This window comes from Crocodylus siamensis, chromosome 6, assembly GCF_052110815.1.
Source record: "Crocodylus siamensis isolate JL-2025a chromosome 6, ASM5211081v1, whole genome shotgun sequence".
NCBI classification, from domain to species: Eukaryota; Metazoa; Chordata; order Crocodylia; family Crocodylidae; genus Crocodylus; species Crocodylus siamensis.
Window position 1 is genome coordinate 18022414 of NC_143400.1, and position 16498 is coordinate 18038911.

General features: G+C 64.3%; 1 protein-coding gene across 1 annotated transcript; it reads right to left on the reverse strand.

Moving 5' to 3' along the window:
* Positions 1 to 5303: 5303 nt before the first annotated feature.
* On the reverse strand, positions 5304 to 16454 carry TAGLN2 (transgelin 2). The gene is made up of 5 exons (XM_090051172.1): positions 16229 to 16454; positions 9054 to 9252; positions 8226 to 8400; positions 7580 to 7682; positions 5304 to 6548 (listed from the first exon to the last, which is right to left on the reverse strand). Exons 2-5 carry the CDS (start codon positions 9234 to 9236, stop codon positions 6407 to 6409), a joined length of 603 nt encoding a protein of 200 aa, XP_089907298.1. The 5' UTR covers positions 9237 to 9252; positions 16229 to 16454; the 3' UTR covers positions 5304 to 6406.
* Positions 16455 to 16498: the final 44 nt, after the last annotated feature.

A 16498-nucleotide genomic window follows, 5' to 3' on the forward strand; every position in this document is an offset into this window, starting at 1 on the left:
ACCCGCCCGTGTACAAATCGGGTTCAACATTTAATATTTATTTTCACCAATGCCCAAGTATTTATCTCCCAGGTGCCTCTCGTGGGTCGGGAGATTTCTCTCGTTCCCGGGCAGGGCTGGCAACCCTGATGCCTGCTCCAGCGACCAAGCAGAGCCGAGGCCTGGGAATCCGGTTCTGGGTGACGCCTCGTAAAGGTCCTTCCACGAATCACCCGGCTCTGGGGGGGCGGGCGCTGCCCCGAGGTGGGGCAGGGCCGCGCTGGAGCCAGGCCACACGCCCGGCTCCGGCTGCGCTGCGGGAGGGGAGGGTCCTGCCCAGGCGAAGCTGCAGCAACTCTCTCCTTCAAAGGGCAGGTCGAGGCAGGAGGGCTGGTCCCGAGTGGCAAGGTCTGAGCTGAGCCCAGGGCGCAGCAGCAGGTCCCTTGAACCCGGCTGGTCTCTGTCTGGGCCCTCTCTCTTGTCCCCCCTTGCTGGCCAGCTCGCAGGAAGGTCGCAGGGCGGTGTCAGCCCTTCAAGCCCGTGATCAGGTGAGCTCTCGCTGTAAGGGGCTGTTTCCAGGCTGCCTCCCTCCCCCGGCAGACCCCCTGCCCGAGACCCCTTCCCCCTGCCCTGCCGGTCAGAGGGAAGCAGGGTTCGTATGTCCCGGACAGCAGAGAAGGGCAGGATGGGGTGGGAGGGCTCCTGCCCGCGCACCTCTGCTGGGCTCAGATGCTGAGCTGAGGCATTGCCCAGTTCCTGTCTGGCGCAGGTCTCCGCCCGTTGCTGCGGTGGCATTACAGCTGTGCAGCTCCCCTCCGTGGGACAGCAGCAGGCTCCTCACAGCCCTGACGCCGCCCATTGCCCTTGCTGCAGCATGGACCTCAGGGCCTCGCTGGCCCCCGCCCGTCATGGGAGCAGGAGCAATGCTGAACCCCGAAGCAGTTTGTGGGCTGCACATGAGCATGCGGCTCCCTCTGAAGTCAGGACCTTGCGGGTGCTTGCACACCTGGTCTGTAACGCCCTGCCTGCCCCTCGCCCCGTGGTCTCTCATCAGGCTTGTGATTCCTCTTGGCAGTTCAGTTGCTCCTACCCTACCGGGCTCTCTGCTGACTCCTGTAGCTGTTACGAGGTGACCCCGGAGAGTCCCTACAGAAACCCCAGGGAGGGCTGCCGTGCCCCAGCGCACACCCCAGCATGGGCCTGCCCTGCTGCTTGGTTTTCCTGTGGGCAGGCCAGACAGGCGGAGCCACACAGGCCAGCGGCTGCGTCCGGCACAAGGCACTGCCAAAGGGTCCCAGGAAACCGCCATGTGCCTACAAACCCTCAGCCAGGTTTGCCTGCAAACCCTTTGCATCTTCCCCATCCAGACTGCATCCAGCTTAGGAGCCTGAGCACCGACAGGCCCTAAAGCCGCGGCCACCGCAGCCTGGCCCGGACTGGTGGGCAGGAGCGGTGCCCCTCTGGCCTGAGCAGCGATGCTGTGCTGGGTGGGACCGTGGGGGTCTCTCCACCACTGAGGAAACCCTGTAGCTGAGAAGGGACAGGCCTGCTGTGCTGCTTCGTGCCGGGAGGAAGAGCTGCTGCTTGGCTGCGCAGGGGGGAGCAGAGCTGGCCGCCCCCAGGCAGCCTGGACTGGGGGGCACATGCAGAGCCGCACACAGCACTGCAGACCCCGCTGCACCCGCCCACACGGACGCAGGCCTCTGTGTCAGCCTCATGGACACAGACCGCTCTGCACCCCCCCGACACGCTCCAGTGCTCGGATATGAGCCCGCCCCTGCACTCATCCCAACATCGATTTTCCACTACGTGAATGGCGGAAATGACTCACTGGCTTTTGTGCCACCTCCCTGCTGCTGCTCCCCGGGCTCCAGACACACTGAGGAGGGGAGGCAGCTTTGTACAGGGCCATGGCTCCTGCATCGGTGCCTGCCACCATCTCCCTGGCTGCAGCCAGGGGGGCCAGCTGGCCCTTCCAGCAAGACCACAGTCAAATGTATGCCTCAGCACCCCACGGTCCCCCCAGGGAGAGGTGTGTGTGGGGAGGCCCAGCATGCTGCAAGCCCCCTGCTTCCCTGTACCCCTGTGCTGCCCAGCCTGGCTCACCCCCAGCTCATCCCCCCACTTCAGCACTGAGGCCTGGCTGGGCCTGCCTGGGGCAGGGTCCGTCTGGCTGCTGCAGCCCAGGGAGCGTCTCCTCTCCCACAGTTAATCCTGCATTGCCAGTCCAGGCGTAGCACGGCCCTGCTTGGGGCAGGGCTGGGACACACGAGCTGTCCCTCATTTCCAAACCCTGTATCTTGTGGCAGGGGTGCCCTTGGCTGGTCTCATTCATGTCCCATGGACTGGCACCTGGGGAAGCCCCTTAATCTGGTCTCACCATGTCTGCACAAGGGCTGCCCACCCGGCTGCACGGGTTTCACTCTGATCTTGGCCAAGAGGCACCATCACTGCATAGACCCATCAGGACCTGGATGCCCACCCAGCTCCCTCAGTCTGCAGCACAGGCTGCATCTAGGACAGGAGTCTGGGATCCATGGTTCATCCAGGACTCGAGAAGTGAGAGGAAGAGAGGGACATGACCAGGTTAGGCCCTCCCTGCCTGGCTCCTGACCCATCCTCTGCCTCCTGCTGTGGGGTACACCTGCGTCAGGTGCCGCCAGGGCAGCAGTGGGGCTGGGTGCCCCTGTTCTCACAGCCTGGGGGGGGGCTCTCTCCGCTGGGACTGGGCAGGGGCTCCTGGGACGGGTGGCTGCAGTGAGTCTGATCAGACAGACCTGTCGTTAAGGCAACACGGTGGCTCCAGGAGCAGGTAAATATTTGCCCTGGGAGGTGGCTCTACGCTCTAGCCAAGCCTGTGTTTTCAGGGCTTCAGCCTTCACTCTCAGCCGTGGGTCAAGGAGGGAAACTGCATTCAGGGCACTGCAGTCCCTCTCTGCTGGTGCCACCGGGCAGCACGGACCGCGATTGCAAAGTCACTGACACCTGGACTCCCACTACCTGGTGTCCCTACGGGACTATTTGATGTCTCCGTAGTCACGCGGCAAAGGCCGCCAGTCCCTGTGGGCCACCTGTGGATGGCGGCTGGTGGTGAATGCGGCCCCCACATCCCCGATGAGGTGCAGGGAGGGATCCGATGTTAAAACCATCCCCGAAGGGGTAGGTCCCGCTGGTCGTCGTTGTCAGTCATGCATGTTGTTGCAGCGAAGGACAGCCAGCACCAGAAGACATCAACCAAAAACAGTCTGGATCAGGGTATCTCGTTGCCGTCCGGCACTCAAAGTCATTCCGGGACAGGCCTGAGGCTCTAGACAGGCCTGAGCACCCAGCATGCTGACGTTCGTGGTCCGGAGCCAGTGGGCACCGTCCTTCAGTACAGTCGTCAGCCGCTGCCGTCAGATATTGGGCAGACCCTAGAAGCGGGCATGGTGTTGGGGCAGTGCACAGGGTATTTATAAACCTGCCAGCAAACACCGGGCATGCAGCTCCATGCAACAGGGCCACGGCAGCAGCATGACACACACCCCTGGGCAGTGGGTGTTTGTTCTGGGGGTGGCCCATGCCCATCTGCCCAGCCCTCTCTGGGCACCTGGGCCCACCGAGCTTCAAGCAGCACAGCAGGTGCTGAGTAGAAGGGGGAGCATGCAGCACAGGCACTGCCAGGCAAGCGCCCCAGGGAAGGGGCTGCTGCATGTGGGGATCAGGGCACCCACTTGCCCTTGCTGAGAGGGCCTTGCCCAGGTGCGGGCATGGTGAAGGGACTGGCATGGCTCAGTTTGCCTTGAAGCCATGCGCAGCCCCGACAGGAAAGCAGAGGCCATGTGCGGGATGTGCTTGCTGTGGCTTGGGGATACCACAGCCCATGGGACCACCCAGAGGATCCAGACAGGTCCCTCAGGCTGGCCGGGGTCCTGTGCTCCCCCTCTGAGGGACAAGGCTCTGCTGGCCTGGGGCAAGATGAGTGCGTCTCTGGGGAGGAGGGACCAGGCTGACCCAGCCATGGCCCCCGAGCTGCCCAGGGGCTGTGGGGATGAGCAGGGGCTGTACAGTGCTTGCAAGGAGCAGGCTGCGGTCACTGGTGCAAGGTTGGCCTCCTGCCCCACTGCTGCCCCCAGCCCAGATGGGAGCAGACCCCAGCCAGGGCAGGGCCCGAGCCACAGCGATGGCCCATTTTCCCCCCCCGAAGCAAGGGCGCGGGCTGAGGCTGCGTGGATGTCCTGAACATGCTGCCTCTGAACAAGGCCCTGGGCTGCCCGCTTGGCCCTGGAGCCAGGTCCTGCTGCAATCAGCTAGCCCTGGCCACAGATTGCTTTCAGCGCACAGGTTGCTCCAGCGCAGGGACAGTTGTGGGAGTGGGGGTGCCCCCAGCTGCAGGACCACCACCACAGTGCCCCAGGCCTGTGGCAGGGCCTTTACTTGCATCTCCTGGAGCTGCAGAGGCAGGGCTGTCCTGGCTGCAGCAGCAGCAGCGCATTCCCATGCAGCCTGATGCCAGCGTGGCGAAGGGCAGCACCACCTGCTGCTCCCATTGCCCCCACCTGAGACCCATGTCCACACGGGGGCTGCCTGCCCCGCAGGGCAAAGTGTGGAGCAGGAGCCACCCGCCCACGTCAGCTCAGCCACTCGGCCCTGACAGTAAGAGCTGGGCTCTGGCAGAAACCCCTGGAGGAGCAGACCCCCGTCCCCAGCCAGGCTCAGGGGCACTAGGTGCCTTTCTCACTGGGGGCAGGTTACACCATCCCTCCCAGTACAGTGGTGCCAACCTGCTGGGAGAAGCAACCTTGGAGCACCATGCATGGCTCCTAGCCCTATACTCAGGCAGGGGCCATGTCTTGTAGCACCCAGACTGTGCCCCTTGGTTGTTCCTGGGCCCTCAAGCAGGCCCCACATTCACCTGCAGCTTCTAGGGCAGCATCCTCTACTAGAGCCAGCAGAACTGCCCTCCCACCCCATCCCCGAGGGTCGTGCCCATGCCTTCCTCCTCACCGCAGGTACTGCTGCCATGGGCCTGGCACACATCTGCAGCGCAGCACTCCACCCTGGAGCTGTCCCTGGTGGGAAAGCTGCTTGGGCTGGTTCCCAGCAGTGCCAGGGTCTCTTACAGGCCCCTCAACAGGGCCCTGGCTGATGGGGCATAAGGGCTGGTGCAGCAGCCAGCTGGTCTCTGCTGCTGCCTCTGGTTCACCCAGCCCATGAGGCAGTGCCAGGCCCTGGGAAAGGCAGCCCCTAGCTCTCACCATCAGGCAGAGGGTACAGGCCCAGCCAGCCCTGTGCAAGCTGCTCAGGTGTCCCCATCCCTTCCCTCACCACACTGGATACAGGGGTATAAACAAGGCTTGGGCGATCTTTATTCTTGTTGGGGACCTGGGAACACATCCCACAGCAGAACACCACAGGTACAGCAATCAGCAGAGGTGACAGCTCCAGGCTGGGGCAACCCCATGGAGCGAGCCCAGCCCTGGGCAAAGCTGCTAACTGGGAGCTCCTGGGAGGTGACAGCTCCCCAGGGGAACTGCTAAGGCACCAGGGTTGAGACTGAACAATAAGGCACCCAGGAAGCTGTAGTGGGGGGCTGGGGAGGGAGCCCTGCTACAGCACCAGACTGCTTTGCCCTCAAGCAGCCCACGGCTGCTCTGACCCCGTGGGGTTGGAAGGAACCAGGAGGCAACACTGACTCTTCCAAGCCCTTAGGGCCACATCCTTTGGAAAAGAGCAGATGTCACCCCCAGCACTTGGCTGGCAAGACTGCGCCAACACCCAAAGCAGGAGGCACCATTGCAGTTGCCTAGTGCAGGAAAAGCAGGGAGCACCTGGCCAGATAGTCACTGGCTGCCCCAGTATGAGCAACTGGGAAGAGCCCACGAGGGGTTTGGTCCTAGGGTTGGGACATCCGGGCAGTGCGGCTGCCCTGTGCCTGGAATGGGAGGGTGTGGTGGCTTTGGCACTTCAGCAAACAAGCAGAGCCCCAAGCCCGGGTGAGGAGAAGCTGCCTAGCAGAGATGGCTTTGGCACGTAGCTTCGAAGACTGGGATCAGGGTGGGGCAGCCTCAGTTGGTCCCAGTGTCAGTCTAGAGGGTTTGGTCCATGTGGAAGCTCAGGTCTGTGCAGGCCATGGACAATTTGGGAGGATGTCTGTGTCCTGTCTCCAGCAGCATGTGCTGCCTGTGACCCCCTGGGTGGAGGAGACAGGCTCCAGGCTGCACAGAGGGGCAGGGGAACTCAGGGCAGAGGCCCTTCCTTCCCCTCCAGCTGGAGAGGGAGGTCTCGTCTCACAGGGGAACGGTCGGGCAAGTCGCTGGGTTGCTCTAGACTGTAGACAGAGGTAAAACCCTGGGCAGGGGGAGGAGGAGGAGAGGGCAGTGGGGAAAGAGGAGGAGGAGGATGATAATGACGCTGAAGATGGAGGCAGCAAAGCAGCATGGTCTGATCAGAGGATCTGGCGTGGCATCCCATAGCCCGTCATGCCTGCCTGTGAGGCACCCCGGTTGGTGCCCATCTGCAGCCCGATCACATTCTGGCCCTCCTTCATCTTGTGATCTGAGAAGGCACGGCGGTTCTCCTGGGATTTCCTGGGTGAGCAAAGCAGGGTCAGAGCAGAGGGCAGAGCACAGCAGGGCGCAGGGCTGGCCCCACCTTTGTCACAGTATCCACAGGGCTTAGGGGGACATGCCAATGCCCCTTCAGGCCACAAAGGGCTGGCACATATCACCAGGCCCTCAAGCCAGCCTGGGACAGACCCAGGACTGGCCCTGGGTCCTGCCCATTAGTACAGGGTTGGCAGGCACTCATTACCCCTTGCTCTGGGTCCCTTCCCCCTCCTCTGCTGGAAGCAGCAGTGCCACCTCCAGTGCTCGCGTGCAGAGCCGACCTTAGTGAAAATGGCACCCTGGGCAAACTTGTAGTTTGTCCCCCCACCCCCCGGAAGTCAGCGGTGCAGCTGCAGGCAGAGGCAGGCAGGGAGGCAGATGCGGGGAAGGGATAGAGAGAGCAGGGCTGCCCAGGCAGCTCCCAGCCCAGGTTCATCTCATCACTGGGCGCCACGCTGCAGCCACCTGGAAGCTTGCTGCTGCCTGAGCACCCAGGTGGAGCTGTGGCTGAGGCCAGAAGCGATTTCAACACTCCTGGTGCAGCAGCCAGCCTGGCCAGGCAAGGTTGTGGGGGTGGGATGGAAGGGGCAGGGCACACGGCTGTCCAGGCACATGGTCCAGTCCCCAGCACTATGGGCATCTCCCAGGCCCCAGTGGCAGATGGGGAAATGTGCTCCCACAGCCACCTGCACTGCCCTGCCCTGCCCACCTCCTCCTGAGCAGTGGCTGGAGGGCAGGGGAGATATCCACAGTGCATTTCCCCGGGATGGGGTGGGGGTGTGCAGGGATCTGTCAGGACAGGGATAGAGTGGTGCTGTGTGTGCCCTGGGCAGTCACCCATGTCATCCACCCCTAAGGCCAGCTCTGCCCGCATATCCCCTCTGGGCCAGGGAACATGACTGTAGCTAGGTCACCTAGGGCTGCAGGGAGACCTTGCCCTGCCCCGCTCCTTCCAGTCCGAACTGACCACTGCCCATTTAACCGGTGTCCCTGGGGCAGCACCGGTCACTTACTTGGGGAACCAGTTGGGGTCTCCGAGGAAGAGCCCATCCTCCTTGGTGACAGCCAGGCTGCCCAGGTTCATCAGGGTCCTCTGCACGCAGGCCATGTTCTTCCCTGGGGGCAGGAGGCAGTGAGTGTGGCCCAGCAGACTGATACAGGTATAGTGCCCAGGGCCCCTTGGGGGCTGAACTCCCCCCGGGCCCACAGTGTGCAGGGCCCCCCACCAGCCACAGGGTCTCTCACCCCAAGGTGTGGGCAGAAGTAGGGGTGTTTTGGGATGGGCAGCCCCCTCACCTGCTCCTGGCTGGCCATACCTCCCCTGAACTTCTCCCCACAGGCTGCACATGTGCTAATAGGGCCAGGGGGGCAGTGCTGGTCCCTAAGGGGCAGCCCTGAGACAGAAGGGAGCTGGTATGGGCTAGCTAGGGAGGGGGGTGAGTGTTTGGGTTGAGTCCCACTGATGCCTCCCAAGGGTCCTGCAGTCATAGGATCTGGTAGGCAAAGACAGACCACAAGAAGAGAAGTGAGTCTGGAGCTTTGCCTGGGCTTGGGCAAGCAGGAAGCCTCCCAGCTGCAGCTTCGGGACTCCCTGGCCCTCTCCATGCTGCGATACAGGGCTCGTGGCTGGAAGCAGCTGGTCCCCCTGCTACTGCTCACCTTCCCAGAGGTCCACGGTCTGGAAGATGTCAGTAGCAGCTATGCCATAATGCTCCGCTGCCTGCAGGAACTGGGAGATCTGCTCCATCTGCTTGAAGGCCATGTTCGACGACTGGATCTTGGCCACCGGCGCCTGGCCCGTGGGGTAGAGGCTGTTGATGAGCTTGCACAGCACCTGAGTGGGAGGGAGGACCTGTGACTCTGGATACAGGCTGCCAGGCCACTGCACATCACAGCCCCACCAGAAGACAGCAGTGGGTGTTCCTGGCCCAGTACCACTTACCTGGTTGCCCCACTCCCTCACTTGGTGCTCTGTGTGTCAGGATGTTTTTACCCCTTTCTTAAAGGCACTGGGTGCTGGCTGCAGCCAAGGCTGGGGATTGTGACTGGGCTGTGGCAATGCTTCTGCTGGGAGCAGAGCAGACCCTGGCTGGAGGGTCTTGCCCCTCTGCTCAGGCTCAGACCAATGCTGCACTGGGGTCAGGGAGGAATTTTAACCCATGGTCAGATTGGTACAGACTCCGGGGGTTTTGCCTTATTCTGTAGCAGGGGCACAGGCTCAACCTGGGATCTCTTGAGTATATGTCGACAACCTTTTACAACAGCAGGACGCTGGCTGCTGTGGCCCCCTGCTTTCCCTGTGGTATGTTCGGTCTGTACAGTGATGTCTGTATTGCGTCCAGATCAACAGTAGTTTTGCAAAGAGTTTAGATGATGGATTGACTGAGATGGTTTGAATAGGGCTGATCCTGCCTTGGGCAGGGGGTTGGACTGAATGACGCCAGGAGGTCCCCTCCAGCCCCACTGCTCTGGGTTTCTGCTACTTACAGTGCCGTCCTTTAACCACTGCTGGAAGTTATCCTTGCCCGGCCCGGGCTGCTGCACGCCTGCCCCCTCGCACTGCGTCACAATCCACTGGGTGAGGATCTGCTCCAGCTCGGGGTCATACTGCCGGTCGATCTTCTGCTGCACCTCCCTGCTGAGCCCGTAGGCTGGTCCCCGGTTGGCCATGGTAACAGTAGGGTGTCTGCAGGGCACAGGGGCACTGGGTAAGTGCGGGTGCCCTGTGGAGTCCTGCATCTGGCCAGCAGCATGGGACAGAGGTACAGGAACCCTTCCCAGTGCCTGCACCCTCTGGAGCTGCACAGGAGCTAGTGCCTCTGGCAGAGGCTGGTTTCGGGGCTGCCCAGCAGGGGATCTCTGGCTTTGTTTGGGAGGCTGCCCTGGGAGAGCCTGGCAGGCCCGACCAGGGACCCAGAGCCCCCACCCACTGAGGAAAGGGCTGTTCAAAAGACCCCAGTGCAGCTAGGGATGGGGTCTCCTCCCTGGCCAGCTGCCCCAGGAGCCTGGGGAGCTGTCCATGCCCTCCTGTCTCCGTCCTGACCAGAGGCAGCTCTGTGGCCCATGCCCCCACCTACTAGGGCAGGACCATGGCTCTGCAGAGGTCTCACCAGCCAGGAGGGGCCCTGGGGCTCCAGCAGCTGAGCCCAGGACTAATTAATAGATTCACAGAAGTTAGGGGCCGGAGGGGACCCCAGAGATCATCAGGTCCAGCCCCCCTGTTCAAGGCAGGAAAGACTCCTGGAGTCAGATGACCCCAGCAAGGTGTACGTCCAGATGCCTTTTGATGATCCCCAGGAAAAGTGACAGTACACCTCTGGGGGGAGTCCGTTCCAGACTCTGGACACACAAACTGTAAAGAAGTTTTTCCCAAATGTCTAATCTGAAGCGATCCTCTTTCGGTTTATGATCGTTATTCCTAGTCTCCCTCGGGTGCCTTGGTGTTCTCCAACCAGGACGGCCTTAGACTGATGGCTAAAGCCATCCTGCTTCTCCGCTCATGCCAGGCTGCCCTGCCCTCCCCATGGCTTAGACAGGGACTGGCTGGGAACACACAGCAAGGGTGGGACCTGGCCCTTACTCTCCTCTGGGGTTGCTGCAGCCACAGCAGCACAGAGTCACTGAGGTCTGGGTAGAGCCAAGGGCAGGGTTGCTCACGACCCCCCCACCCACCATCTCTTCCTGGAAGATGCCAGCAGGAGCTCTGTCCAGCCAGCACTAGCCACGCACCCCTCCACCCACTCCCAGCAGCCCCCACTGTATCCCCAGGCCAGTCCGCCACAGCCCGGAGAGCCAGCACCTGTCATCCAGGACCTGCCCCATGCGAAGCCCCGGCCCATCTGGGTTCTGCTCCTGCACGTGCTCGGAAGCACCCGTGGACCTGCCTGCCCTGCAGGGACTCGGGTGCCACAACTGACCCCACGGGTGCGTGAGCCTGAAGGAGCCACACGCCTAGACTTCATGCTGCATGCAGGGTGCAAGCTGGGCCTGCCTGGGAAGGGGTGGACTTCAGCAGGCAACTGCCCTCCCCACCCTCCCTTGCCCCAGGGTAGGAGCTCCCTCTCTGAGCAGCCTCTCAAGTGCATGCACCTGCCCAGCCCTTGCTCAGGGGCAGAAATTTCAGCTGGCCTCCTCCCTGCAGGCTCCAGCAACCCCTGCCCCAGCACCTGCCCCAGAAGCAGAAAGGAGATCTTCCAGCCCCACAGCCCCCTCCGTGCTGCCCAGGTCTGGGGCTCTATCTAGTCCCAGCAGCACCCAGCTCAGACACGCACCAGCACCCCTTGCGGCCTCCTGCAGATGTGGCCATGGGGCACATTCAGGCTGTAGCGGAGGTGGCCAGGCCCCCCCCCACCAGGGGACAGTTCCCACCAGTGGGAAAGCACCTGCCCCGGCCCCTCCCCAGCCGGCGGTACCAGGCACCCGCACCAGATGTGCTGCAGGGAAGGCCGGGCATTGCGCATTCCCACCCTAATCTCAGGAATGCAGCCATGCCGGGGCCAGGCCGGAGCCGCCAGCATCCACTTGCTGCAGCCTGGGATGGCGGGGGGCAGGCGGTGGCCGAGTCCCATTCTGCACGGCTGCCTGCTCCCAGTGCCCACGCTGCTGACAGTCGAGCTGCAGCTCCAGCAACGGCCACCCTGGTACCACAGTCGGATCCCTGATCCCTGCCAAGCTACCCAGGAAAGGACACCTCTTCCCCTGCACTGGACGCCCCACAGCAAGGGTGCATCTGGCCAAGCCCCTTCACTGCATGAGACTCAGTCTCTGCCTCACAGCACAGGACCAGAGGAGCAGCCAGATCCCTGCCAGCCTCAGCCTGCAGCACAGCTACCCAGCATCAGCCCCCGGCCTTTCCAGCTGCTCCAGCACATAGGCACAGCAAGGCAGAAGGGTTGACCCCGCTGCCACCTGGGGAGAGGGCAGGGGGTGCCGTACAGCCCTGTGCACAAGAGCAGCGCTGCTCTGGGATCTGGTGATCTGCTCCCTCCACAGCTGCTCTCCTCTGCTGCGGCTGCTGCCTGTTCTCAGGCCTTGGGAGGCCCCGGGAAAGGGCAGTACTGGTCAGGGAAGGAGGAAAGTCAGGCAGCAGATGGACCCACCCTGATAGGGGTCATGCATCCTGCATGGGGCAAAGCATGCATGGCCACCACCCTCTGGATTAGATACTGACCACAGGCAGGTCCCAATTCAAACACACCAGCCCCGATAAGGACCCGATCCTGCTGCAATACAGTGCCCAGCGTTTCCACACGACAGCAATCACCTCCCAGGGCATTTCCACCAGAGCAGGCCCTGCCCAGTACCCACCCTGCCACGGGAAGGAGCCCGGGGAGTTCCCCCTCCATGCAGACACGGAGACTCCAGGGCCCTCCCCTCTTGCGAAGTGATCAGCAGCCACCACTTCCTGCCCTCCAGCACGTGGGAGTAAGCATGCAGCCTTGCCAGGGATCCCAGTTATTAATAGCATGGGAGCCTCCCCCAGTGCCCCCTTGCACCGCCGCCTCGGGGAGAAGCTGGAGGGGGCATGGGGACCCATGTCCTATAAGGCCTGGCCGTGGAGGGGGAAGCAGTAGGCCGAGACCCCTGGCCCTGGTGCCCATCGCCAATGCTGCCCGAAATGCTCCTCCCAGGGCTTTTAGCCTGCAAGGAGAGGAAGCTGTAGCCCAAAGTCCCTACCCCAGAGACTCACCAGCCTGGCAGCAGGTCTCACTACTTCCCACCCCTGCCCCCAAATGCCCACCCATCTGCAAGCCTTCGGGGCAGGGAGCAAGCCCCTAGCTGGCCCCTGCCTGCCAGGGAGGGCAGCTGCCACACAGGCCTCCCTCCAGCTGGCTGCTCCCCTGGGGCTCAGGAAGCACCACGAGGGAGCTAAGCAAGGGTCCTGATCCAGGACCTTGAGCGCAGCAGGCACCTGCCTGAGCCAGGAGGGGCTCACTGTGCCCCAGCTACCCAGTGTGTGTGCCTAGCCCTGCCCAGGGGCGGGTAACTACTGCCCCAGTGTTGGCTGCCCTTCCTGCAGCTCCCTACCAATGGAGCAGTGTGAAGGTGCAGAGATGTCGATGACTGTGCACTGGGCACAGGCCCAACCAAGCTTCCCTTCACCAGGGCAGGGCAAGGCAGGCCCTCCAAGGACGCCAAGACATGCTGCCTCGCAGGGTGTGCACACAGACTGTGACCCCGTGTCCTTCTGGGTGTGTGGGAAGTGTCAGCAGCACGTAGTGTGGCGCTTTTGGTTAACCCCAAGGGCTGACTGCAGCCACCCAGCTACTGCAGCACAGACCCCACGGTGGAACCGGGCCAAGGGCAGGCGAAGCCCTCGGTGAACCCCACGAGCCAGGGCAGGGGCTGGTGCTGCCAGGAGGCTGGCCCAGCTCCCTTGCCTGCCAGCTCCTCACCCTGTGCAGCTGCTGCCGGCTCGGCACAGCTGCCCAGAACCGCCCACACCACAGGGGAAATGCAGGCAGCTGCCAGTCCGGGAGAAGCCCGCACCAGAAGCGGCCATGGGCCAGAGCTAACTGGGCAGAGAACAGGCCCTCCCGCTCCCCAGGGCAAGAGTCAGGCGCTATCACAGAGGTCCCTAATGCACTAAAAGCTGGTCACTGAGGACTGAGCTTCTGCTGCCCTCACCCGCTGCAGCATCTCCAGCCAGGTCCAGGCGGTCCCCACCACCCAGCACACTCTAGTGCAGCTCCCAAAGCCAGAGCACGGCTCCTGGAGCCCCCCCTGCAGGACACAGGACCCAGGAGGGCTGGGGCGAGGCAGCAGCATGGCTACTACTCCAGCTGCAGCTCCCTCCCAAGGCCTGGGCTGGCAGCAAGCACCTGCCCTGCGGGGTGAGCTTGGCACTGTGAAACTACTGCTTGCACCAGGCATGCCCCAGGATGGCGTATGAACCGGCTTGCCTTGGTCTGCTCTCTCGGCCACTCAGCTTCTCCCTCCACAAGAGCCAGCACTGGCTTGTGAGCCCAGCCCCTCCCTGGGGGCACATGGGGTCCAGCTGCCTCAACCACACGGGTGTGATCCACCCAGGCGCCAGGCAGGCCCTGCTTGTCCTCAGAAGAAACTGGCTCAAGCCCTACATCCCTGCGCTTCGTGCTCTCACTGCCAGCAGCTGCGAGCTCTAGCCTGTCCTGAAGGCAGTGGTCAGGGATGACCGGAGGCAGGCTGCGGCTTGGCTTCCCTTCAGCGGGGCTGAGCCTGTCTGCAGCACAGGGCCAGCGCCCGCCTGGGGAACTGGCTTGGCATCGGGGCAGACGCAGGGGCAGAGCAGGGCCATTTTAGCCAAGTGCCATGCGATCAGCTCTCGCACCCTCCTTGTCCCAATGACCCCCACGTCCGCACTGCAGGGAGCTGCCCTTTTCCCGCACATGTCCCATGCTATAGGCCTGATCACAGGATGGTGGAGCCTGGCTCTGCTCTACAAGCCCATGGCTTTGGCAAGAAAGGCTCAGGGGGCAGGGGAGGGTGCAGAACGCAGCCCCTGTACAATGCCCCACTGAACGTCTGCCAGGGCCGTGTGGCATTGGGAGCTCCTCCCCCGCCCAGGCCAGCGTGCTACCAGGGGATCCCTGCAGCGCAGAGCGGCAGCGGGAAAGGTGCCTCCAGCCACACTTCTGCGGGCTGAGAAGAGCTGCAGCAGGCACCAGGCAAAGCCGCAAGAGTGACCAAGCACTTGGAGGCTCCTCACTACGCCCCTAGGAAGGCTTGTGCAAAGCTTGAGGCGCCCAGACCATGAGTCACCGCCGGGGAGGAGACATCCTGTGCTGCCGGCATCTAGCCCAAGCAGACAAAGGATTAGCGGCGGGGCTGCAGGGCTCAGGCTGCAGCAAGGCACTGCAGGAGCCCAGCACTCAGGTGAGCGAGGGCAGGGGGGCCCAGACAAGTCCGGTGGCAAGTGACGGGCTGCGCGCTATGTCCCCAGGGAGGCTCCAGCCCGGGCCACGCAGGAGCTGAGCCGTGACATGCTGCTGCACTGAGCCCCAGGAGGAGCTCGTCATCTCTACAGCACCAGGCTGCCCTGCCAGCACTCTCCCACAGCCCTGCCCTGGACAGCAAGCAGCAGCTCCCTGCAGCAGGGGTTGGGAAGGCAGCCGGCCCCACGGATCAGCCCCGGACGGAGGGACTGCACTGCTGCAGACAGGCCCTGCCAACCCCCCGGCTGCCTAGGAAGGAGCTGGCCAGGCACAGATCACTTAGGCCTGCAGGCACCAGGGGCCTCTCCTGGCTGCTCTCCCAGGCACCACAGGCCCCAGAGCAGGACTCTGCAGGCGCCCGGAGAAAGCAACAGAGAGCCAAGCCCACCCCCTGCCAAGCCTGGGCTGGTGCTGGGCAGCGCAGCCTTGGAGCAGCTGCCAGGGGCACCTCAGTCACCAGGGCTCAGCTTGGTTTCACCAACACCCAGGGGCCCTGGTCTGCCCTGCCAGAGGCCAGAGAGTGGCTGCAAACAGGGACACAAACCCAGACCTGCATCCAGCCGCCACACAGAGCCCCCCGCCAGCTCACACAGACAGGAGCAGAGGGCAGCATCCTCCACCCGCCCCACAAGAGGCGTTCAGGCAGATGGGCCACATCCCACACTGGTCTCTGGCTCCCTGGGCCTGCAGGGGCAGAGGGGACCACCCCTTGGGCGGCCCTGGAAACAGGCGGCAGCTTTCCAGGAGCCACTGGAGAGCCAGGCTCCGGGCCAGGGAGGATTAGGAAACCGGGAGGAACGGGAATGGGCGTAGACAGGCCGTTTCCTCAACACAGCGGGGCTGGCTGAGAAGGGCAGGGTTGGGAGGGCTGCACAGCACCCCAGGCACTGTTCCAGTCCAGCACACAGCCCCCCAGACCCACCGCCGGGCAGCCTGGGGGCACAGCCCTTGAGACCCTCAGAGGCAGCCCCAGGCCCCGCACAGGTGAAAAAGCCCCCAGGTGGGAAACCCCCAGGATGTGGAGCAAGCCACGGGGGCCATTGCCATGGATGCAGTACACAGCAACAGACCAAAACAGGAACCTGATGCAAGAAGCGCATCCATCTGGGCAGCACCTCCAGGCAGCAGCAGGCAGCGAAGAGGGGGGCCAGCCCCCTCGCACAGAGCCACGCTGCCCGCCCTTCCTGCCCAGGAGCCCAGGCCCGACGCCCACACCGGGCAGGGCACGCAGCCCCAAGCCGGCGAGGTGCCAGGGGTGTCCACATTTGCCAGCGCAGCAGGTCCCCGCCCCAGCACACCCTGCTCTGCAGCTGCTTTGGCCCAGGAGCACCCCCAGGTTTGGCGCGGCGCAGGGCGCTCGGTGCCGGCCGGGGGCATTCACGGCGCGGGCAGGCTGCGGGGGGGCCGGGCCGCGGCAGGCAGAGCTGAGCCCCGGAGCTCGGGCCTGCGGCTGCATCTGCCCGTCTCCGCGAGGCCGGCCCGCCCGGCGCCCCCGTGAAGCGCTGCGGGCAGAGGGCACCGCCGCCGCCGGGCGGGCGGGCGGGCCCGGCGGGCGGCCTTCCCGCGGTCCGGGCGAGGAGCGGCACCCCGCAGCCCGGCGCGGCGCACGCACGTGGCGGCCGAGCTCAGCCGCGCCCCGGGGCCGGGGCCGGGGCCGGGCCCCGCTGCCCGAGCCGAGCCCGCGCGGGGCCGGCCGGTCCCGGCGCCCCCCGGAGATGGGGGCCCCGGTGCCCGCGCCGCGCGCCCTACCTCGACCGCGGCTCGCGCTCCGGCTGTCCCCGCGGGCGGCTCCGCACGTTTGAGGGCTGATGTCAGCGCTGGCGGCCGGGCGGGGCGGGGCGGGGCGGGGCCGCGCTCCCGCTGGAGGCCGGGCCCGGCCCCCCGTGCACACGAGCCTGCTCCCGCCGGGGTTGCTCTCGTTCCGTCTTCGGGGCCGGAGCGGCGCCGGGTCGCGGGCGAGCCCCGGCCTCACTGCCCACGTTAGGAAGGAGCGGGCAGCCCGTCCCCCCCGCCGGGAGG